Source organism: Martes martes, assembly GCF_963455335.1.
Source record: "Martes martes genome assembly, chromosome: 6".
NCBI classification, from domain to species: Eukaryota; Metazoa; Chordata; class Mammalia; order Carnivora; family Mustelidae; genus Martes; species Martes martes.
In genome coordinates, this window is record NC_137893.1 from 111,238,279 (window position 1) to 111,263,085 (window position 24,807).

At 38.2% G+C, this 24,807-nt stretch overlaps 1 protein-coding gene across 4 annotated transcripts in view; it reads left to right on the forward strand.

Moving 5' to 3' along the window:
• The first annotated feature begins 1,430 nt into the window (after window positions 1–1,430).
• SMAP1 (small ArfGAP 1) overlaps window positions 1,431–24,807 on the forward strand; it is a 155,087-nt gene continuing 131,710 nt past the window's right edge. For all 4 annotated transcript variants that reach the window (XM_080807184.1, XM_080807182.1, XM_080807183.1 and 1 more), the window contains exon 1: window positions 1,431–1,983. In XM_080807184.1, the coding sequence (XP_080663310.1) occupies window positions 1,866–1,983 (118 nt within the window). In that variant the 5' untranslated portion in view covers window positions 1,431–1,865. The remainder of the gene's footprint in view (window positions 1,984–24,807) is intronic.

Below are 24,807 nucleotides of genomic sequence, written 5' to 3' on the forward strand. Positions count from 1 at the left end.
TTCTACCTCCCACATAATGTTTTTTTCTGTCTTTTGGAACTCACTGTGATATCCTACTAGTCATTATTTGTCAGACCCACACAGTTTAAGCTCTAATTTGTTTAGTTATTCAGCATTCAACTTAATTCCACGTGTTTTGTTGTTGTTGTTGTTTGTTTGTTTTTGTAAGAGAGGGAGGTGAGGGAGGGGCAGAGAGAGAGGGAGAATCTTAAGCAGGCTCCATGGCCAGCATGGAGCCCAAGGTAGGGCTCAATCTCACCACCTTGAGATCATGACCTGAGTGGAAATCAAGAGTCAGAGCTTAACTGACTTAGCCACCCAGGAGCCTGATGAATTCCACAAGCATTTTTGAGATGCCAAGAACAGGGATAGGTGAGCCTGAGGGTCACCTTTATGCGGGACCTGGGCTAGCAAATTGGCCCTGTAGAAAGGTATAAGACATAGGCCCCGGCTCATTGCCTTACTTAGCATCTGCTCCACCACAGGCATGTATTCTGATTTCTTCAGCCTCATATGAGAAATTGCTAATAAGCATGATATGTCAAAATAGTCAAATAACTTCACTCAATGTTCAAATCCCATGGGGCTGGGTTGGGCACTCTGGGTTCTAATTAAGTGTCTTCTTTCCCTAGTTTTCTTTTTCAAGCATTAAATATCACTACTCAGGGGCCCCTGCATGGCTCAGGGATTAGGCTTCTGCCTTCTCTAGGTCATGATCTCAGGGTCTTGGGATTGAGCCCCGCAATGGGTTCTCTGCTCAGCGGGGAGCCTGCTTCCCTCTCTCTCTGCCTGCCTCTCTGCCTACTTGTGACCTCTCTCTCTGTCAAGTAAATACATGAAATCTTTAAAAAAAAAAATCACTACTCATACAGCTTTCTGTTAAAGTGGAAACATCCAGAATTTGCCTCCCTGGCCACACTCTCTCCTCCTTAGGAAACGCTTATTGCTAGGTGTTTTAGACTCTGGAATCAGACTGCTTTGGATTTGAATCTCAATTCCTCCCCTGAGTAGCTTTGTAGCCAGGACAAGTTACTTAACTCTGCCATGCCTCATTTTACACATCTGCATAATTAGAATAACGTATCATAGGATTGTGATAAGGGTTAAACAGGTTAATAGTTCTTGGCAGAGTAACCACTCAGTAAATGTTAGTCCTTAATACATGTCACTACCAGACTACTTCCCTCCCCTAAAATGTAAGGGGCTGTTTTGACTATTTTATTCTACCTGTGTCCTCCAACTTCTAGGATAGTTCCTGTTTCAAAACTGCACGTGAATAAACATGAATGAATACACGAATGCACGCACTTTATTTCAGCATTTCCAATGTTGCCCCGGCAAGAGCAAACGCAAGGGAGGAAGTGAAAGTCACCTCTTTGTAAAGGTTCTTCCTTAACCCGTTTTTACCCGAGGCGCTCTGGGAAGATCTCATCCCCAAAGCGGGGAAGCCCACAGCGGGCAGCGCGAAGTACCTTCCTCGGATCACCTTGGGCGAAGGGCCTAGGGCAGCAAGTCCCGGCGGGCAGGATTCCCGGGAAGATCGGCGCATGCGCAGCGAGCCCAGCGCCTGGGTTCCTTCCTGCGGCGCCACCCGGAAGCCTCGGCCCCGTCTCCCTCTTTCCCCCTCCCCCTCCCTCGCCTGCTCTGGCGGTGCGTGCGGGGCCGGCCCGGCGAGGAGGCGGGACACGTCGGCGCTGCCACCGCCGCCGCCGCTCCTCCTCCAGTTGCAGCTGCCGCCGCCGCCGCTTCCTGGGCTGAGTCCGCCCGCGGTCCCGGCGGCTCCAGGTGTGTTCACGCTGTCCAGCTCCTGCCGGAGTCCGCCGCCGCCGTAGCTGCCCCGGGCTCTTCCCCGCCCCGCTGACGAGATGGCGACGCGCTCCTGCCGGGAGAAGGCTCAGAAGCTGAACGAGCAGCACCAGCTCATCCTGTCCAAGCTGCTGAGGGAGGAGGACAACAAGTACTGCGCCGACTGCGAGGCCAAAGGTAGCGCGGACGTCGCCGCCCCTCGTCGGGGCCTCCTGCGGCGAGTGACCTTCCCGTCGCCGCGGCGCCCGGGGCCGGAGCGGACGCCGCGGCAGCGCCCAGCCGGCCCCGGCCCTGAGGGGAGGGCGGGCTCGGGCTCGAGTAGCCCCTCACCTCCACCAGAGGCGGCGGCGAGGTCAGGCCCGTGGGCGCCGGCACTAGCCCTAGCCTGCCGTCTTTGCCGACCCCGGGGCAGAGCCGGTGCCGGCGTCGCGATGCTCGGACCGTCCACCCGGCCGGGGCCGGAGCCCGGCTGGGAGCGCAGAGCGGGGCAACTGCCTGGCCAGTGCTTAGGGTTAAAGGGTTGCCCTCGTCCCGCCTCAGCTCGCAGGCACATCCGTGGGTGGGGCCACCCTTAGTCTCGGTGTCTGCCTCGACCCTCCCCCAGTGACCGCGGCGTCCCTCAGGGCTCCGATGCTCGGTATCCCAGGTGGAGCCCTACCTGCCTGCCCACCTGACAGCTGTGTACAGGGCTTTTGCTTCTTCCTGACAAAGAGTATGGTGGTCCTTTTTGGTGGGTTGGAGTTGTACTGAGTGAGACCATTGGGGAGGGGTCTTTAGTTGTAGTAGTAGTAGTAATTTTTTTTTTTTTTTTTTTTTTTTTTTTTTTTTTTTTTAGTCTGGGTGTTAACCCGAATGAGGAGGAATTTCATAATATGGATTTCTTGGATAGTGGGCTTATGTTCCTGAAGGTTTTAATAATTAGATTATCTTTGCCCAGTTGGTTTGGGAGAACATGTGGACACTGGGTTGTGTGGCCCAAAACGTTGAAGGTGCGTTTTTTAAAGATCCAGAGATTGAAAAAAAAAAAAAAAACAACAAAAACCCTAATTTTAGTTTGTTCCGTTGGAGGGCTTCTGCCTCAGCCTTTAAAATAGATACACTATTTTTAGCCTATATGTTTGGGTTTGGAGATCTGATTTATATTTAATGTCTTATAAGTAATCTCATGAGAAAAATGCTTCAGATTTTTAAAAACAAACCTGTCATATGTTTAGGAAAAGACCTTGCTGATTTGTAAATTGGTTTGTTTATTTGGTGAAGAATGGGTAGTTCTCCAAAGCGGGAGTCCGGCTTTGAGAATTGTCATTTCAGATTTCTGTTACTGACTTAGACTTTTCTTGAAGCTTTACTGTTCTTCCTCAATACTATATAAATGAGTCACGTTTCAGTAGGCTGATGATGTTTGATTAGACTAAGCCACACAGCCTCAGCAAGTCACTTCACTACCACAACAGGTACCTGATTACTGGAAGATCATGTGGGAATACTGTTTAACTAGACTATTTTAGAAGCACTTTTCAGTATCACAGTAACTTGACTGACCCAGCCTTACGTTTATTCTTTGTAACCTTTAAGGTGATTAGCTAAAAATGCCTGATTATTATGGCAGTATTTGTTTGCTTGATTTTGATTATGTGTGTGGTTTTTGGGGGCGGGGTGGAATACTGTATTGAGTCTCACTTACTCATCACTGCACTAGTAAAACACTGAAAAATGGGACCTTTAAAAGGCCAGAAAAAGAAATGAGCTGCATTTTGAGTGATAAGTAACATGGTTAAAAAGAGATGTTAGGGGCGCCTGGGTGGCTCAGTTGGTTAAGCGACTGCCTTCGGCCCAGGTCACGATCCTTGAGTCCCGGGATCAAGTCCCATGTCAGGCTCCCAGCTCCACGGGGAGTCTGCTTCTCCCTCTGACCTTCTCCCCTCTCATGCTCTCTCTCACTCTCTCTCTCTCAAATTAAAAAAAAAAAAAAAAAGAGATGTTAGTATACATTAAATCTATTAAAAATTGAATAGTAACAGTTTCAGTAAGTACCTTCATTAGATATAGAAATAAGTGAAAAATAATTTTTGTTTAAATTTCTGTCCCCCAAAAAGTACTATATAGAATCAGATTTTCACTAATGCTTCTTAAAATGATGTATAGGTTTTGGGGTACCTGGGTGGCTCAGCCGTTAAGCATCTGCCTTGGGTTCGGGTTATGGTCCCAGGTCCTGGGATCAAGCCCCACATCGGGCTCCCTGCTCCATGGGAAGCCTGCTTCTCCCTCTCCCACTACTTGTGTTCCCTTTCTCGCTGTGTATTTCTCTGTCAAATAAATAAATAAAATCTTTTTTAAAAAAACAGTGAATACTGTTACGCTGAAAATAAATAAAAAAATTTTTAAAAATGTATAGGTTTTGAAAAATCCATTATGGGCCACATGGTAACATTTTCATTCTCATTTTTTGAAGCGAGGAGAGGAGAATCGTGTACTTTTAAATTTAAGACAAAAATTTTATTGTAATTGAAGGAAAAGGGAGCATTAGTTTTGCTCTCTGTTTGTATTGCCACTGAGGTCCATAGATATATATTGAGTGAATGGTTTTATTTTGGTTTTGCTTGGTCTTTTGTTTGTGGATTTGTTTTTGAGAAATGTAGAAAGAGGGAGAAAAGAGAGTAGTATCAGGAGTTTGAGGATGCAGTGTGAAGGGTATGAACTCCAGGCATGATTTGGAAAAACCCTTAGTTTTTCCTTGATACTACTAAATCTTGAATAATATTAAAATTGTCTTCTAAATTATTTCCCTGTTTTATCTTGTCTTCCAGGAAAAAATATCACAGTTAAGTTTAACTAGACTTGATATCATAGTTATAGTAGTTCAAAAATTTGACATAATTGAGCTATTGATAATAGTTTAATATATTTTGTAAAAATTTTAAGTGTTCTATATGTTTGAACCCTATTATAGAGCTCTCGTAGTAGAGTTCTTGGCTTGTTAAATGATTTTGGATTCATTGTTACATATGCCAGATGACACAGTAATTGTAGGTAGTGAAATTCTGATTAAATTTATCTTTAAAAGACAGGCTACAGTTCTTATTCTGCAGATCAGCTATTATAAAGAGGTTCCATACTGTGTGTATGTATTAATGTTTTCCTCACTGTCTAATAAACTATATCAAGCTTTTCATGTATTTTTGAAGCTCTTTCTTTCTTTTTTTTTTTTAAAGATTTTATTTATTTATTTGACAGACAGATCACAAGTAGGCAGAGAGGCAGGCAGAGAGAGAGGGGGAAGCAGGCTCCCCACCGAGCAGAGAGCCCGATGCGGGGCTCGATCCCAGGACCCTGAGATCACTACCCGAGCTGAAGGCAGAGGCTCAACCCGCTGAGCCACCCAGGTGCCCCTGAAACTATTTCTTAATTAACTCAATTTTCTTTTTTACCCAAAAAATACTTCCCCTGTACTCTTTGAGAACATGTACCAAAGACTAAAGTCTAGGGCTAAAGATTACTTTGTTCTCTTGACTTATAATAATAGTTGGCAAAGTTATATCACCTGGATTTTGACATTTTCTTACTGAGTCACCAGTGTGTGTGTTTTCTGAATTGATATTATTTAGGAAGTAAGGAAGGAGAAAAGGATGGCATAGGTGCCAGTTTCCTGCTTATAATCCGACACTTTCCAGATCTGTTGAGCAACTGGAGAATAAGAACAGGCAGATGGATCAGCACTTCCTCTCCCTGGCCTTATTTGTGACTCTGTGGGAGTTTTAATGCAATTCTATTGGTTATTAGTTGGTGGCACTTTATGGAGCCCTGAGGATTTAGGGCTCCTTGCCAATCTAAAGTTTAGTTTTTAGTATTTAAATTCATGGTTAATACTAATTTTGATTCTGAACATGTGTTGGCATGAAAATGTGTCTCTTGCCCAGTAAGTTTTGGGATAGTCAGAAACATAAGGTTTTTGAACCCTTAAGGGATTGTTTTGTTTCACCTGTCTTTTATTAAGAGGGTAAGCTCCTTGCCCAGATCAAGCACTTATTTCTTCATTCCACAGATCTTAACTTGAGGGGACACCGCTAAAGACTGTTAGATTATGGGGCTAAGAAAATTAGTAAGACCTAAAGGAGGTTTTGTAATGAGGACTGCATTTTTGTAAATGAATAATACCCAAACAGTGTACCAAGTGTTATAATAGTGGTTGTAAGAAGTACTCCCCCCCCCCCCCCTTAGTTTGGGCTGTTGTCCCTATTGCATCTGACTTTTGCTATTGGTTTTCTTCATAGTTCCTAGAATGCTGCCTCAAGGCCTTTGCACATGCTTTTTCTGCCTAGGAAGCTCTTTAACAATTTTTTTGCCTGATCAGTTTTACGTATCATTCAGGTTCTGCTTAAATGTCTCTTGAAGGGAAACGATTCTCCCATATTAGGTTAGGCTTCCCTTTATATGTTAAGACACATCCTGAATATTTTATTACACTTACTACAGTTGTAATTAAACTTTATTTGGTTTTATTGGGTAATCTATTTCCCTGTTGAATTATAGCTATAAGAGAGAAGAGATCTTGTTTGTCTTGTTTAGGCTTGTATCCCCGGCCCTCTACACAATGTGGTAGGTTAATGTAACTCCTTGAATGAGTGAATGTGAATGAGTACAGAGCTGAGGGCAGGCAGCAGGATATGTGGAAATGAGTTCACATATGGGCGTGTGGAGTGACCCTGTTGGGAAGTATTCACAGGAGTCTTGTTTGAGCTATGTTCTGAAAGTAGAGTGAGATTTCAGCATATGGAAAAGGAATTGAAGGGCACGGTTAGCTGCACATACAAGGTACAGGGATATAAGAGAACATAAGAGATTTACATGTGGCCTTTTTAGGGTAAGCTTTCTCTAAGCATGACCAAATTTGATGGTAGCAGGTCAGGAAGAACTGAAATGGTGAGAGATTCCAGGAATGTCACCTAATTGTAACAGTAGTGTGAGCAAGAGTATAAGGATCTGAACTCACCTAATGTCATTGTGTTGCAAGTTGGGGTATAGGGCAGGAAACAGAATGGCTGTAGTTGTTTTAAGGAATAGGATGCTTACATTGGAAGGACTGGAAGAGCAAAAATCAGGGAGCCACTACTGGACTAGGAGTAGTGGTTTCAAGGCCTTATACTAATACCATTGCTACTGATACCACCACTACTGCCACAGCTGCTTCTCACCATGAAACTGGTGAACAGATGGGGGAACCAGGACTGTGGTTACTGCAGCCATTCAATATCTATTAGACATTTTTGTCAGTTGCCCTTACTATAGAAAGATGGCCTTTGTTGGACTTCTACCTTCCACATGCAAATAACTGATAGACATATGTCCAGCACCTTGCTGGCAAGGGAGTCTTCTAGCTTTCTAATCTCTTCAAAACGTAGAAACATGAAATGAAGGTTGTGAGACTCAATCCAGGAGTCTACTACAAGGCAGTGAGGATGGAGAGCAATTTCATTAAGTGTTTGATATTTAAGAATTCTCATATAAACTTAGTTTAAAGTAATTCATACTAAAAAGTAAAGTTCACCCTGAGAAAATGATGTTTATGATGATGTTGATGCTTGTGGGATAAATATATATGAATGAAATCTGATTATAATTCATCTAAAGAGAACTGTAAATCTGAAAGTTCCCCCAAAATACTAACCTTCAGTTTGATGGGTCTGTTGTTCTTAAAATTCTGCTGATCTTGAGGTTTTCTCTGGTGATTATGTGTAGAGCCCTGGTATCAGAGCTGGGATAGAAACCATTGATCTTTATCTGACTCATCAGTTTAAAACTTGGGCTGCATGTTGTCCCCTTCCTTTTTTCCCCTCCTAGTTCTTTTTCTTTGTCATTTTTAAAAAAGATTAAAATATTCTTTCATTACTTGATTTCAATACAAGATATATATAGCCCTGTACAAGACATATATATATAACCTTTATTGACATATAAGGGCTTGAACCCAAGGCAAAGGCAAATGTTCGACATTCTAATTATATATTTTATAAATTCAGGCCTTTTCCTACTGTTGTTACTACTATGACTATTGCTAATAGTCTTCACTGGATAAAATCAACTCACTTTTTTTTCCGTTTCCCAATAGAAGAGCAAAGCAACTTGGAGGCCATTTTGTTGACTGCCTTACATTCTGACCCCTGTAAAGAATTGATTTAATATATATTTTTATCTATATCTATATCTGTATCTGTGTCTATATATATAATTTTGTTGGTAAATCAGTATGTTCTGGGCACTCTGAAGTTTAAATTTCATGTCAAATACTGTTGTGTGTTCTTAGAAGTTCGAGGTATGGTCCACAAACTAGTTAGGGATCTCAATAGACAAGAGACAATGATGTGTTAAATTCTAGTCTATGCATAGACTGTAGACTCATTAAAAGTTTAGTGTTGGGAAAGCTCTGTGACTTGAAAAAGATAGGAAGGAAGGAGGAGAAGGTAAGAGGTAAGGTTGGAAGTTCGAAAGAAAGAAAGAAAGAAAACAAGTAAACATTACACATACACAGAAGTTATATGGTGCTTTCTTCTTGTCAGGCAATGTTGTGAGCACTTTAAATATATTAACTCATTTAATCCTCAGAACAACCTTTTGAGGTAGGTAATATTATTCTATCTTACAAATGAAGAAACTGAGACATGCAGAACTTAAGTAATTTTCCTAAGGTATTAAGACATAGTAGCTGGGGATGAAGCAGGGAACAGGTAGATAAGGTCCAAGCTTTAAAGGATCTGCTAATCTGTTAGACTTTTGGAAGCAGGCCTTACTTGCAAATTTGGCCCTTGACTGGCATCAGGGAACTTGGATTTGGGGAAGATCTCATTACCTTAAGTGGTAAGAGTCAGTCACTGTGTCCGAACTGTTTGTTGTACAATTGTGTGGTTTATGTTAAATGCCTGCTTTCCTTCTGGGAGTCTGGAATTTCCATATGTACTAGGCAAGGGTGCCTATGTGATAACCCTCCCTTCCCACCCTCCCTCCAGTACGCTAGGCATCAAGTTCTCTAATGAGACTCTGATGAGTCTCTAATGGGCAATATTTCACACTTGTCAGAAATCATTACTAAGACAATTAAGTGTGTCTGGTGCAACTCCACCAGAAGGGGACACCTGGACATTTGTGCCTGTTTTCTCCTGAACTTTGCTCCGTGTACCTTTTCTCTTCACTAATTATGCTTGGTATCCTTCTGCTGTAATACATAAATTACAGTGATGAGTACAACTGTATTTTGAGACATGTGAGTCCTCTTAGCAAATTACCAAACCTGAGGGTGGTTTTGTGAACCTCCCAACATATTTGATAATATATATTTTCCTCCAGTATATTGTACAGGATATATTAGAATCTCATTGTATCTCCGGTAGCCCAGAGAAGCAGGTATTAGCATTAGAGGAAATTCTGGCTTTATTGGGATGATATGGAAGTAGGAAGATGGACTGTAGGATCTGGATTTGAATTTATAATATCTAGCTCCAGAGCTATTTAACTGCATGTTTGATGGCATGGAAGATAAAACACATGCTTTTGCAGTTGAAATTTTGTGATAGAAGAGACTTATCACCTTAAAGCTGACAATGTGTTTCAGAGGTAATGGCCAAATATGTTCCAGCATGGACAGTGTCTTTGTCTTATTTCTTTGTTTTTAATAGCAGAACTACCATAACTTCAAAATACTAATATAAACAAAGCAGAATTTTTTCTGGTCACTAAACTTTATTCTACAAATCGAAGATTTTGATGAATCCTTTTGCAGAGAGTGTGTGTGTGTGTGTGTGTGTGTGTGTGTGTGTGTGTGTGTGTTTTGGTCTTCCATATAGTTTCTTTGTTTTCTCTTTCTGCAGTTCTATTCTTAGGTCAGGTACTGATCATCTACCCTGGATTTTTAAGCCATAGGAATAACTTGATAGAATTGAAAGAGCACTGACCAGGATTAAGTTAGTAAAGCTAGGTTTGAGTCCAGCCTTTGCTTCACTTGGTGACCAGTTGTCCTTCCTGTGAGCCTTATTGCAAAGATTTATTTCAACTCTGATGTGATCTGTGTTCTTTTCTGAAACCCATGCTTCCTGTCACTTCTGTGTTGATATTTACTATTATTACTAATTTTTAAAAATTGTATTATTAAGGGTTTGCATTTTAGGGACTTACTGAACTTTGGATCATGGTCGAACCTGTATACTTTTTAAAGTTTTTCACTGATGACTTAGGTCTACCTGAGCAGATTTACCTGGTATTATCTTTATCTCAAGCCATACCATATAACTTGCAAGAGTATTCCTCATAGATTGAGGACTCCTTTTGTTTGAATCTTTTTCCCTTTAATGCCAGTGAGATCAAAGAAATAACTATCTGTTCTAGTCATCTACTAAAGCCATACTTTAAGACTGGATAGCCATATATAGCCATACATTTAGTCATACATAGTACCATACATACATACCATTTAATCATACTTAGTACCATGTAGAAATGATTTTAAAAATTTCATTTAAGACAGAGCTTTGATAAAATGCTGTTGGAAATATGTGCTGATTTTATGCTTATGTACATCTTGAATGGTAAATGTGAGGACTTTGAGAATCTAAAAGGCAGAGAGTTGTAAACCTTCTAGTAATTCTCCATTCTCTGTGCATCCTCCTCCTCCCCTTGACAATTTTTGGTCTCCCTTTCACAAGAGATCCAAGTGATTGCTTTTAGGAGTGATTGATGATAGACTTCCAGACGTTTATCACTGATCTTTTGTAAGAGTGCATTTCAAGGACCAGTGATTAGCTTGAACCCAAACTTAAAAAGAAAATAAAGGGGATTTTAGAACTTCTGTGGGAAGTCATATTTAGGATAGCTTTATCTTTCAGTACAAGAGCAGTCATTAAAAATTATGGTTTAGTCTAGTTTAGATTTTTTTTAGTTCATGCATTTCTACTCTTGAAAGTTGCTTTTGGTGAAGGATGGTAATGGTGAATAGTGCCAAAAAACTAGCAGAAGTACAATTTTTAAAGAGAAATGATCATCACAAGCATATTAATTTCCTGTTCCTGCTATAACAAATTATCACAAACTTAGTTTCTTAAAACAATACAAATTATCATCTTATAGTTCTGGAGGTTAGAATCCAAAATAAGTTTGTTTCCTCATCATTTCCAGCTCCTAGAAGTCATCTGTGATGTTTGCTTCATGACCCCTTCTTCCAGATTCAGTGTGTCATCTTCAGGTCTCTTTCTGCCTTTCTGTGCTTGCATCAGTACATCTATTTCTGTAGCTCTTTTAAGGTTGCTTGTGATTACATTGGGTTTACCTGGATAATCTAGGATAATTCCACCTCAGTGTCCTTAACTTAAACACAACTGCAAAGCATCTCTTGCCATGGAAGGTAACATATTTGCAGATTAGAGGAATTGAAACATGGACATCTTTGGGGATCACTATTTTGCTTCCCACAGGTGGATTTGTGATAAAAATTACATATCGAACCTACATTTTTATTAAAGGTGCTGCTGTGCATGTACTTAGCATGGTACAGGATAGTGAAGTTAGTACAGTTCAAATTAGGAGTTCTTATAGGAATTATTTTAAAAGTATATGCATGCAAGAGTCATTTAACAGACCCTTTGCAACGCTGTGAGTTATGTAGAAAATCTTTAGAAATTTACCAAAAAAAGCTATTAGAATCAATAATTGAGTTTTATTAAGGTTAATATAGAAAAGTTAACTATTTCTGTATACCAGCAACAAACAATTGGAAGTTGAAATAAAAATTATTTACAATAGCATAAACATACGAAAACTTGGGAATAAATTTGACAAAATACATGCAAGATTTGTATTCCATAAACTTAACAAAGATGGCTAAGAGAAATTAAAGCATACCTAAAGAAATGGAGAGATGTACTATGTTCATGGATTAGAAGATGCAATTTTTTTTTTTAAGATTTTATTTGAGATAGAGAGTGAGAGAGAACATGAGTGGGGGGAGGGGACGAGGGGCAAAGGGAGAGCTGAGAAGGGAGCCTGATTTTGGGGGCAGGGGAGGGGCTTCATCCCAGTACCCTGGAATCATGACCTGAGCTGAAGTCAGATGCTTAACTGATTGAGCCACCCTGGTGCCCCTCTGTGTACAGTTTTAGTATTAAATTTGTATAATCTTAATAAATATTGATATATTAATAGGATTGTCTGTGTTACTGTTGCATGGTATAATGGACATGAGGCATGTATAGTTTGATGGAAAGTAGGTAGTCAGTAAATGTTAAATTTGAATCTTAAGTCATGTATGATTAGACCTATGAACATTTTTGTTTTCTTTTCTCCTCCAATTACTTTATTTTTATTGTTTTTTAAGATATACTGGAATTAAAATTAAAAACTGAATACAAAAGTAAAAAACAAGCACATCTTAAAAAAATAAGTGTTGTATTAGTTTCAGGTGTACAGTATAGTGATTCAGTAATTCTGTACTTTACTCTTTAATCCCCGTCACCTATTTCACCCATCTCCCATCCATCTCCCTTCTGGTAACCATCAGTTTGTTTTCTGTAGTTAAGAGTGTTTCTTAGTTTGTCTCTGTCTCTCTCTTTTTTTCTTTGCTCGTATGTTTGTTTCTTAAGTTACACATGAGTGAAATCATAGGGTGTTTGTCTTTCTGTGACTTAACTTCACTTAGCATTACAGTCTTTAGCTCTTCCAGTTACTTTTTAAGAGCGTTGTCCAAGGTTTCAGATATAAGAAAACTCCTTCCTCCTCCAGATTTTCACTAAGTTTTATTGTTGTGAGATTTTTCTGAATTTTAAGTGTTTTTTAACTTAAAGTTGTAATTGATTATGGGAGTTACCTTTTTGATGTGATTACTGTAGGAAGCAAAAAAAAAAAACAAAAAAAAACCAAACTCAAACTGTCCAAATATTTGATAGAGACACATTCTCTTGTAATGTGGTTTCCTTTTCTAGTTGCATTATTACTTTCTATAAGCAAAGGTTTCTCGTCTGTTTCTACTATAACTCTTCCCATATTTTTAGATTAAAATAAATGTTTTTTCATTGTGGAAATTATGCCCAACTATTGTGCAGAAGTAGTTTCCCTTCTGTTGTTTATTTACTGAAAATTAGTTGTTATCTGGGCTTTGTTTTTTAGTGGAGACAATGATTTTATTTCCGTAGATAAGACAAGGCTATCAGGTGATTGCCTTCTTTTTTGGCCTTTTATTTCTTGTCTCAAATTTGGGCAATTATACTTTTGAGCGTTTTTAACTTAGTTGGTAAAGTATGCCAATAAACAACAGGAAACAAAGGTTTTTACCTAAAATAAATGTTTGTCTAGCTTTCAAAAAAAAAAAAAAAAGGGTTGAGGGGACTTCCAGTTTCTACCCTAGCTTCAAGACTGGAAGGTTCTTCAAGTCTCCACTTCGTCCTAACAACGTGTAAAAAGCTGAGCAAACTGAAAAATCAACATCTCATCTTAGATCTTCAGAGAAGTGAGGTCACAGGGCAACCTGCTGTCCCCAGAATAGGAAAGATCAGCGAATACAGAGGATCACAACTCAGTCACAGTTCTGTGAGAACGAGTACTGGGGTAGGAAAAACTGTAATTGACAAGTTGCTGTAGCTCACTGTGGACAAATCTGAGTCAAAAACTACAGGGGGTTTAGTTATGGGGATAGTCCCCATACTTTTGTGAGTTTTATCTCTAGGAGCTTAAATACAGTGAATATGGGAGAAAAATCTAATGCTTCTGTCAGGGGAAGTAAGAAAAGGAACGAAAGGGAAATTTATACCAGAGCATTCTGTTCTTAGCAAGGTCTGCCCTCTGGAGAAATTATTTAACTAGAGCTTAACTGACTTGGGGGGAGGGAAATACCTGACTCCAGATACCTTAGCCTTTCACAGGAGAGAAGGGATATGCCAATTCCAGCCTACTCTAGCCATCCCATCTCATGGGAATGGAATAGGCATGGTAGGGGGCACTGATATTTGAGAAACTCATAGTAGAGAGGCAGAGGCTTACTGAAAGACCGAGATCTAATGATAGAACTTTGGGATGCTTTTCCACTGCATTACTAAAACTGTTCACAGCAGTTACATTTATCCAGTACATCATTTCCAGCTGTCCAGAAAAACTTACAAGACATACTAGAAGGCAAAAAAAAAAAAAATAGTTGAGGTTCTTAAATTTCACAGTGAAAAATGCTTCAGATAACAGAAGAATGCCTTCAGGCTGCCAGTTCACACCTTGTGAGATCTAAAAATAATTGGAAAAACATGTAAAAATATTTTCATATATTTAAATGAATGTATAAAGCTTATGCATGTATATATAACCTATATAAATGGCTAAAGTAACATTATGTTCAGTTTCAATAAACTTGTTCACATCAGATCTATTCCAACTTCTTCTAGTTTAAAAGGTTCTGAAGCTTTTGAGAAGAGTATCAGTCTCAAATAATACTGTTAGCCCAGCTAAGGGGCAGATCTATAAACCATTCCCACTCAACTGAGCTATAATCTTTGTGGTAGATGTTGATACTCATATTCAAATGATTTTCAGAATTCACATGAAGTAAGGAACATTATACGGATCAGTGACATTTAATATATGTATGTGTCACTTGAAAATATTTTAAATGGAAGTTGTAATTACTCTTTATATTAAAACTGGGTTTAATATTTACAAAGTCAATGATACAAAAAAAATTGGGAGGGGAACTCTTCTAAGTCAGAAGGAATTTAAGGGATATAACTAACCACAGTCCCTGATTCTTGAGAGGATACTTTTTGAAAAAGATCTTTACAAAAAAATTTTGTGGGGAAACAGTTGGAAATAGAATACATACTAAATATTAGATGACATTGAGAACTTATTAATTTTAGTAGGTGTGGTAATATTGTGGTTATGGGAAGAAAATTTATATTTTTTAGGAATTCATACTGAAAAAAGAGGTATCTTGATGCCTGAAGTTACCGTACTTTATAAAAAATGGAAAATATGACAAAATCTTAACAATTGTTGAACCTGGACAGTGAGTATGTGGGTATTCACTATACTAGTCTTTCTTTCCATTCTGTATTTGAAAATTTTTGATAATAAAAATTAAGAAAAAATTTTTTAGTTTTTGTGCTTAAGGAATAAACTCAAACTACCAATAAGTAAGGGGTCCTCTCTGCACATAAAAAAATGTTCAGTTCTTCTTGGTCTTTTTTTCCCCCAGTTGGAAGAATAGCACTAATTAACTAATTAATTAATAGCACTAATTAACTAGTCTTGACTGATAGTATGTTTCTGGATATAAGGTAATCTTATACTGAATGGCTATTTTTTAATATATATCAGCTGTTCTTAATATGTTCAGAGTCTGTGTAAACATACCAAGGGAACAGAAGAAGTTTTAAAAAAATCAAACTATGATTACAAAGACAGTGTGATTAAGGAATAATTACATTAACTGTTGGCTCTTTATGATAGGCCCTTAATCATTTTAGGATGCTGGTCAGTAAAGGATTATCGTGGAGCTGTTTTAGTGCTGTATAGCTGTTGTTAAAAAGCATTTGAAAATGCAGTAATGTATGTTCTAATTTTACTTCTCCATCACCCTGTTTTTCAAGAACACATTGAAAAGAACTGGCACAAACCATGAAAATACACCAGAACTTCTAATGCTCATCGTTATTGTCTTGGATTTTATCCAAGGGTTACTTAAAGAAGTATTCATTTCACAGGTATATTTTTTTAAGATTTTGTTTATTTATTTGAGAGAGAGAGAGAGAGAGAGAGAACAGAAGTGGGGTGAAAGGCAGAGGGAGAAGCACACTCCCCAATGAGCAGAGAGCCTGATACAGCACTCAGTCCCAGGACTTTGGGATCATGACCGAAGCCAAAGGCAAACTCTCAACCAACTGAGCCACCTAGGTGCCCCATTTCACAGGTATTTTATGAACACCAGTTATGTGTAAAGCACAGTTGCTAATTGCCATATGAATTGAAGTTGTGTAAGGTGTGTGAATCCTGACTGCAAAGCTTTTTGTATTATTTAGAATTTTCCATTGTAGAGCATAGAAACAGAACTAGAATTAAGCAAAATAGCTTAATAGCTTAAAGCAAAATAGCTTTCCATTGTATTATTTAGAACTTTCCATTGTAGAGCATAGAAACAGAACTAGAATTAAGCAAAATACCACTGGGCATTGGTGTTTTTTTTTCTTTCTTTTTTTCTTTTAATCAGAAGAGGAGGGAGACTTGCCTCATATGACTCAGTTCTTGAACTTCTTTTCTGTTTTATTCACTCCCTTGCCAGTCTCTTGCTTTTAACTATTGACTCTATATCGATTCCCAGTTATATATCTTCAGACCAGAAGACCTTGTCCCCGAACTCCATACTGATAACATCCAATTGTATGTGGCTGTGCATTCAGTAGCTCCAAATTAACATGTTTTAACTGAAATCTTGATCTTCATTCTCTAAGCCTGCTCCATGGGCAGTGTTGCCCATCCTACTCTCCCCTTTTGCTCTGGCTCCAAACTTTTGAATTTATCCCCATGTTGACTCCAGTATTCTCCCAACTGGTCTCCCAGCTTTTATTTTTGCCTGCTGTGGCCTATTCTAATACAGTTGCCAGAATGATCTTTACTTTTTTATTTTTAAAATTTTTTGAAGATTTATTTATTTATCTATTTATTTGAGAGAGAGTGAGCACAGGGGGAAAGGGCAGAGGGAGACGGAGAGAATGGGTCCCAAGCAATCTCTGCGCTGAACTTGGAGCCCAATATGGGCCTCATCCTGTAACTCTCAGATCACAATCTGCCAAACCAAGAGTCAGATGCTCAACTGACTGTGCCACCCAGGTGCCCTGCCATAGTGATCTTTAAAAAGTTAAATCTGATCAGTTAGATCATGTCATTGCTGCACCAGAAACCATTTATTATTTTTATATGTTGGAGTCCAAGCCAGAGCCCTTATAGTGGTCCACACTGCCCTCCGTGCTCTTGAATATAGTCATCGGGCTTCTGCCTCAGTGCCTTCACATTTGCTATTTCCTGTCCCTGGAGAATGTTCTTCCAGACCTGCATATGGCTGGCCCTCCTTCCTAGTTAGGTCCTCACTCAGTTATATATTTGATTTTTTTTTTTTAATTTTATTTATTGGGCCCTAGGGTGGCTCGGTCGGTTAAGTGGCTGCCTTCAGCTCAGGTCATGATTGCCGGGTCCTGGGATCAAGCCCCACATCGAGCTCCCTGCTCAGTGGGGGAGCCTGCTTCTCCCTCTCCCTCTGCCTGCTGCTCTGCCTACTTGTGGTCTCTCTCCATCTCTCTAATAAATAAATAAAATCTTAAAAAATTTTTTTTATTTATTTGAGAGAGAATGTGCGCGTGTGCACGAGTTGGCAGGAATGGGAACGGGAGAGGGAGAGGAATAAGCGCATGCCCCGCTGAGGGTGGAGCCCTATGTGGTGCTTGATCCCAGGACCCTGAGGTCATGACCTGAGCCGAACTCAGACACTTAACTGACTGAGCCACCCAGGTACCCCTATATACTTAATTTTGTTAAATATCATTTCCCTTTGTAGAATGTTAAGAATTCAGGGATTTTTGTCTTTTTCTGTTTCTGGCACTTAAGATCTAGGTAACTCTTTGTTGAATGAATAGATGAGGAGTGGCAGAGCATCCTGGGCAGAAGAATAATGTATATTGCCAGCTTAAGACATTATCTACAAAAGATAACCACAATACAAGCAATATAGGAAAACCTAATTTATCTCAGTGGACTTAGAAATATTACATAGGTGATGAAATGACTTTAGTGATTCTCTTTCTGGAAAATAAGACCTCACCCAGTATTTCTCATTTTCTAACTTTTTTTTAAGCTTGTGTAAAACTTCTTTTAATCAGATTTATAAAAGCCAATGACTTTGAATACTGTAATCATAGTCTTTTTGTATGTTTCAAGTTGAGATCGCTTTAATAGGGCTTCAGCATATAAAACAGAACATTCTAGGTGTTAACAGAAATGCTTTAATACAGGAAATCAGGTGCTTACAAAAGCTCTGGAAAGGGTAGAAAAGTAGGAATGACTCTCAGGTAACAGCAGAATTGACCTTCCAGGGAACCACTAGCCCTGAGGCTGTCACTAGAACTGTTGAACTTAAGAAAACACTAAATTAGCTGTAGTCCAGGGATTAGAAAGCTACATCTGCCTTACAACACCTATAAACCGGTGATTAGGTACTGGAGTGTGGGGTCTATCCATTATCCACATCAAAAATGCTTCTTCACACCCAAGAGGCTGGAGACCAGACATTTATGATCGTGCCTTCCTATAGGAAATCGCCAAAAAGAGCAGGAAGATAATCACTTCACTTTTGATTTCAAATATTGCATAAGTGCATCTAATTGGTGGAAACATTCTCATTCAAAACTCTACAAAAGAATCCGAGAAATGGAGCTTCTTAGCTTTACATCATCTGACTACAGGAAGGCACACCAGAAATAGGGTGGGATAGATGTTGTATGAGTAAATCAACGATACCTACCATGGTTTCTGTCTTAGTCACATTAGAATGAATAGGATGTACATAGCTTGAGATGGATTCAGGCAGCATTTTTCTCTGTTTTGGCTCTCTCTGTGTCTTTGGGTCTGTAACACATGATTTTTCTTGCCTGCTTCATTCTTTACTGGCTACTTTCCCTTATTCATGTGGTTGCCTATACCTCACTAATTCCTAAGTCTATGTGACCTATTATTTGGTTTCCTACAGGTGGTTGTCTCTTAGATCATTTACTGTATTCCTGGGTGAGATGAACTGGCCCAGCTTGGGCCATATGCCCTCCCTGGTCACTGTGGCATGGAGGCAGGAGAGTGGCAGGAACAAGTAGATGTTCCTTTTCCATGGCTAAGAGCAAGCAAGGTCTCTAAGAAGGAAGAGTAGCTTATATAGTTAAAAATATTTATAGAAGATTTGGAGGAAAGTTTGATTCAAAACAAATTTGAATGAAGTGTTTAATTTTAGCAGAAAAAGTCAGGAAGAATGAGGATCAGTTTATATGGCAGGGGCCAGTAACAGGGGTCTGAAATGTAAGAGACAATTAGGTGATGAAGTCATTTGCTGAGAATAAGGATAGTGGGACTTGGTAGGGCGTTTAAATCTATTCTCTGCATAGAATACTTGCTAATAGTAAGTATTTTTAAGATAAAAATATATTAAACTAATCTGTCCCCTCATTGATGGGCATTTGTTTTTGAACTTGTGGTTACAAACAGTCCTATTGTCAAAGCTTTGGGCACACAAAATTAGTTCCTCAGAGTCTTATATGTGAAAAGTATATGTTAGGTTATGCAGATTAAAGCCTGTTTGATTAGTATTGCCAGGAATCTTGGGGCCAGTTTACCTTCCCACCAGTGGTATATAAAGACTAGTTGACTGTCTACACGCAGCCTGTCACTGGTGTTCATATTTTTGAAAAGTTTTCTTAATATGGTTGGTGAAAATTGTTATCACACTGTTTTATTTCTTAAAATTGATCTTTTTTTTTAAGATTTTTAAAATTTATTTGACAGAGATCACAGGTAGGCAGAGAGATAGGCAGAGAGGCGGGGGAAGCAGGCTCCCTGCTGAGCAAAGAGCCCGAAGTCAGGCTCTATCACAGGACCCTGGGATCATGACTTGAGCTGAAGGCAGAGGTTTTAACCCACTGAGCCACCCAGGCACCCCCAAATTAATCATTTTTAATGTGCTTATTGGCCATTTTTTTTTCTTTTATGATTTGCCCCTTCATTTGGGGGGTAGGGGTTGGCTGTGTTTTTCACATTTTTCTCTTGATTAGTCATTGGGCCATAATACAAAATACCAGGCAACATTCATTCCTCTGAGTATAGTGGTAGGCAGCAACATTCACTCCTAGATTCTATAAGACTGATTAGTAAGTAATGGTGGAGCACTTTGGGAAGATTTTCACGCCTTTGATCTACTTTTTTTTTTTTTATGAGTATGAAATTATAGAAAGTTTAGAGGTAGAAGAGACCCGTCATTCACCTGCTCTTATCTCCTAGTAGAGTCATGAAACCAATCATGAGAGGTTAAATGACTTGCTTAAAACTTTGTAACAGTGAGAGAACTTGGCAGTGAACCGAAGTTATCTGGTCTGTTATTTTCTAGTCCACAAATGAATGTGTTACCCTTGACCTTTGCAAAAGGTAATTCTCAGCTTTTTAGTTTTTTCTTTTTCTTTACATTTACAATCTGTACAATGAGATGGGTGGTAAATTCCGCATTCTTGTGCTTAACCAAACCCTATCTGTTTAGTGATAGGATATTAAGAAAAAAATTGGTAATCTCATTGAGAAATGGTTACATATTAAATATTTACTTAGCCAGGTTTTTTAAACACAGATTTGGCAATAAATGTAAACATGTTCAAAATTAGAGTGCTGTTGGTTGGTGTCTCAGGTGTTATCTAAAAGCAAATGTTATCTCTGTGATAAATCTGTAAATAGTGCTGAGAACAGCTTTAAAAAGAGGGATTTTTGTAAATATTGTATATCTTTGTGCTTGAGAGGGAAATTTTTGGAAGTGTAAAGCACTAGAATATTTGTGAAAGAGTAAACAAAATAATGGAAAGCTGTAATATGCTTGCTCAAACTTTTGAACTTTTAAGCTGAGTTTTTGAATGATGCTATGTCCTTGAACAAAGTAAGAAGCAGGTTTGACAAGGCTTAAACTTTAGGACAGGCAGGTGAAACAAGGATTGTTGATTCTTAAAATTAAGGTTCATTCCATTTTCTCCTTTTATTCTGTACCACCCTGATAATAGTGAATCCTTAAATTATTATGACTGTTTAATTTCTTTGCCAAAGTAAATCAACATTTGAAAAATGGCAGGGGAATACTTTTTTTTTTTGTAGTTTTTGTAGATTTTAAAGTTTTTCATTGTCCTTGTGATACTTGAACTTATTTACATATTCCTTTTTCCAAAGTTTAAAGAATAAATAAATATTTTAAAAAGTTTTATAATAACTTTTCCTCTAGTATTCTTCCTTTAGTTGACTGTGGGTTGTTAGATTCATTGCTCTGCTGTTATCCTTGAGAGGATACTAGTTCAGTAGCTAAAAACAAAGGGTTTGAAGGCTGACTGCTCTGTGTTAAAATCCTAGCTCTCCCATTGCTACCTCTGATTTTTTTTTTTCCTCTCCCTCTCTTCGCTTTCTCCCCTCTCTCTTCCTTTCCTTATAGTGGGAGTGTGGTATTTAAACTTTCTAAGCCTCTGTGTCACATCATATGTAAAATGGCCATACCTGTTGTCACAGAGTTATGAGAGTTAACTGAGCTTGTGATGAAGTAATGTCTGGTACAAAATAAGGATTTGATAAATGAGTAAGGGTATGATAATTATGTTGGATCTTGTGGGTTTTTGTTTTGTTTTGTTTTTAAAGCACTCAGAATCATTTAGTGGTTTTTTTATTGTTGTTGTTGTTGTTTACTTTGCAGGAAGAATTTGTGAATTATATTTTATTTGGTAAATAATGTAATTGAGTAGATTCTGAGCGCAAGAATACTTTATAGAAGGCTCAAGAAAAGAAGGTTGTTATTTTCTTTTAACCTTTTATGTGCTGTTTCACTAGACAATCAGAGGTATACAACAGAAGCCCTGCCCCGCCCTTTAGGATCCGTTACTTTAAGGAGACAGTCAAGCTGGGGTGCTTGGATGGCTCAGTGGGCTAAGCCTCTGCCTTCGGCTCAGGTCATGATCTCGGGGTCCTGGGATCAAGCCCCACATCGGCCTCTCTGCTCAGCAGGGAGCCTGCTTTCCTCTCTCTGTCTGCCTCTCTGCCTACTTGTGATCTCCCTCTGTCAAATAAATAAATAAAATATTTTTTTAAAAAAAGGAGGCAGTCAAGCCATAAGCACAAAGACTATATATGTATTATATATTAATATATTTTATTTTATATATGTGTATGTGTGTCTATGTATATTTATCTGTATGTGTGTGTGTCTACATAGACACACCCACACATATACATATATATTCTAGATACCTACGTGGAAGGAGTAGTGCAAGCATTAAGTGTTATAGAAGTTCAGAGAAAGTAAAAATCACCAAGAGCAGGAGTCGGGGAAGCCTTTTAACAAAAAAGGTAGTTCTTGAGGAAGAGGAAAATCAAACTTAAAGGCAAAGAGTGGCAAAGTTATTCTAGGTAGAAAGTTATTCTAGGTAGGACAAGTTTGTCCATATACTTAGTGGACGTGGTTTTCACATTCCTGGAAGCAGGTATAAGTACCAGGCAGAAATTTAGGAAAGGGGATAGACAAAGGAGTGATTATTTCTTTGGGAATCATCTGTGTGGACATGTTTGCCAAAGCCATGAGTGGATTAGACACTTACAGATCAGAAGGTCAGTGACCAAGACCGGAGGGAGGCAGCAGTTGGAAGTAGAATCGTTGAAGGAAAAAATAAATAGTGGCCTGTGAGACTTCAAGGAGAACCAGAACCGAGAAGCTTTAGAAGACAGCTTTCAGAAGGGGTTATAGTCAGGAATATTAAATGCAGTAGGGTGGTAAGAGGGGCCAGAAAAGGGCATTTAATTTTGGGAGATATTAAAACTGTTTTCTAAGCTCTTTATGAAAATGTCTGTTGTAAAATTGCTTCAGAACCTGTTTTCCATCCTCTGTAGTGAGAGTCAAGAAAGTGGATGAAATCTTCAGTATGTTGGGACTATTTCTCAAGTTTTTCTGAGGCAAACGTTTGGTTTTGTTTGTTTGTTTGTTTTTAGCACCTTTGCCAAATTTTATTGCTTGTTTTGTTTTTGGCATTTAATTTACTTATGAAACAAATGCTCTCTTTTTCCATGGAATTCTGGCAACTTTTATATCCTATGAGGAAAATTCTTTAGAATTTATTTTGCAGCCCACAGAATATTATAACGTATATGTAAATGGCCTTGAAAAATAAGGTTTGACTCATATTTTATTCATCAGGGTTATTTTGTTTGGTTTGAAGGATTACAGTTAACTCCTAAATCAACTTATCAAGTTGACGAAAACTTGTTTCTGGGGAGACCTGCCAGTTTATTTTTGAAAAATATGTTTATTTTTGGCACTTTTTCTCTCTTAACTCCAAGAAGTACAATTCCTTTTGTGTAAGTTAATATACTTGTGTCTTTTGATTCAGTACTATTGTACTTCTTAAACATTTGAAATTGGTTTAAGAGGTATTTATAACATATATCTGCCCTCTGCTGGTGAAAATGTATTATTGTTCTTAATAGCTTCAGTAATTTATTCCAGTGAGGCAATACTCCATATTATCAAGAGTGGCCATTAAATTACATTTAGGAAAAATACATTTATCATTTGAAAGGAATATATTTTCTTTAGGGCATTCCTGTGCAATGAATTATTCTGCTCAAAGGGCCAGTAGTGTCATGGATGAGAAATACCCACTACATTGATGAGTGTTTTTACATTGTGTGTTTTGTGTTCTTGTTTGAATTTTTTTTTTTTTTTGCAAGTTCTAGATCTACTCTGCCTAATAAGGTGGTAGCCAATAGCCATATTTGGCTATTTAACTGAAGTTAAATTTTCAGTTCCTTATTCTCACCATGTATCAAAGCTTAATAGCCACCTGTGGCTAGTATCTACCGTGTAGGACAGTGCAGATGAAAGAATGTTTACATATCACAGAAAGTACAATTGACAGTGTTATTCTAATGTTTAAATTTTAAATAACAAGGATTATTATTTTAATGAAATAATTATTCTTAAAATTGCAATGAATTTCTTTCTTTTCTATGAACCTTTTTTAGATATGCACAGTTATTAATAAAGAATCCCAATTAACTAAGGGAATCTCTTTAGTAGTATTTTCCTTTAATATTTTTTTGTACCTACATAATTTATTGTACCATATATATATATATATCTTGCATTGTCCTTTTATAGCCATATATATATATAGCCAAATTATTAGAGTACAGTTTTCTCAATGTAGAGCATTGAACATTTCTAGTGTTTTTATTCTCTGGAAGATTAAAGTTAAGTTAAAAATAACAGTCATGTTTTCTCTGTGTTATTAATTGAGATAATAGCCTCTTTCTCCCTTTGATGTGTGTTTGGGTGGAAGGAAAGCTAAAAACCAGAGCATATGTAGAGAAACTTAAGATTTTATGACAGGGTAAATCATACTTTAATGGATGTTGGCTGATTGAAAAAATAGATATTTTATCAGCTTCCTCTAATGGTAACCTCTTGCAGAGCTATAACACAGTATTATAACCAGAATATTGACATCGGTATAATCATCCAGTTTTACTGTGATTTCTACAGTTTTGCTTGTATTTGTGTGTGTGGGTTTAGTTCTATATGGTTTTATCAGGTGTAGATTCACGTCTCTGCCACCACAGTCAAGATACAGTACAGATCCATCACCACGAGGATCTCTTGCATTGTCCTTTTATAACCAGACACATCTTCCTCCCATTTTGCAGCCCTCTCATCCCTGACCTCTGGCAAGCATTAATCTGTTTCCCACTTCTAAAATTTTGTCATTTCAAATATATTATGTAAATGAAATCATATGATACTTTTGGGATTGGTGTTATTTACTTAGTATTATTCTTTGGAGATTTGTCCAAGTTGTTGCATGTATTAATAGTTCTTTCCTTTATATTAATGAGTAGAATTTTATGTTGTGTATGTACCATAGTTTAACCATTCACCTGTTGAAGGACCTTTGAGCCATTTCTAGTTTTTGACTATTATGAATAAAGCTTTAAATTCGTGTACAGGTTTTTGTGTGAAATAAATTTTCATTTCTCTGTTAAGTGCCCATAGTACAATTACTAGGTTGTATGGTAATGGCATACTTAGAATCATAAAAAAAACTGCAAAGCTTTTCCAGAGTGGCTGTATTATTTTAAGTCCATTGTTTTCATGTGTTTTCTAGCATTTGGTGTTGTCACTGTTTGTTAGTTTATCCATTGTTGGATGTGTAATGATAGTGATATTGG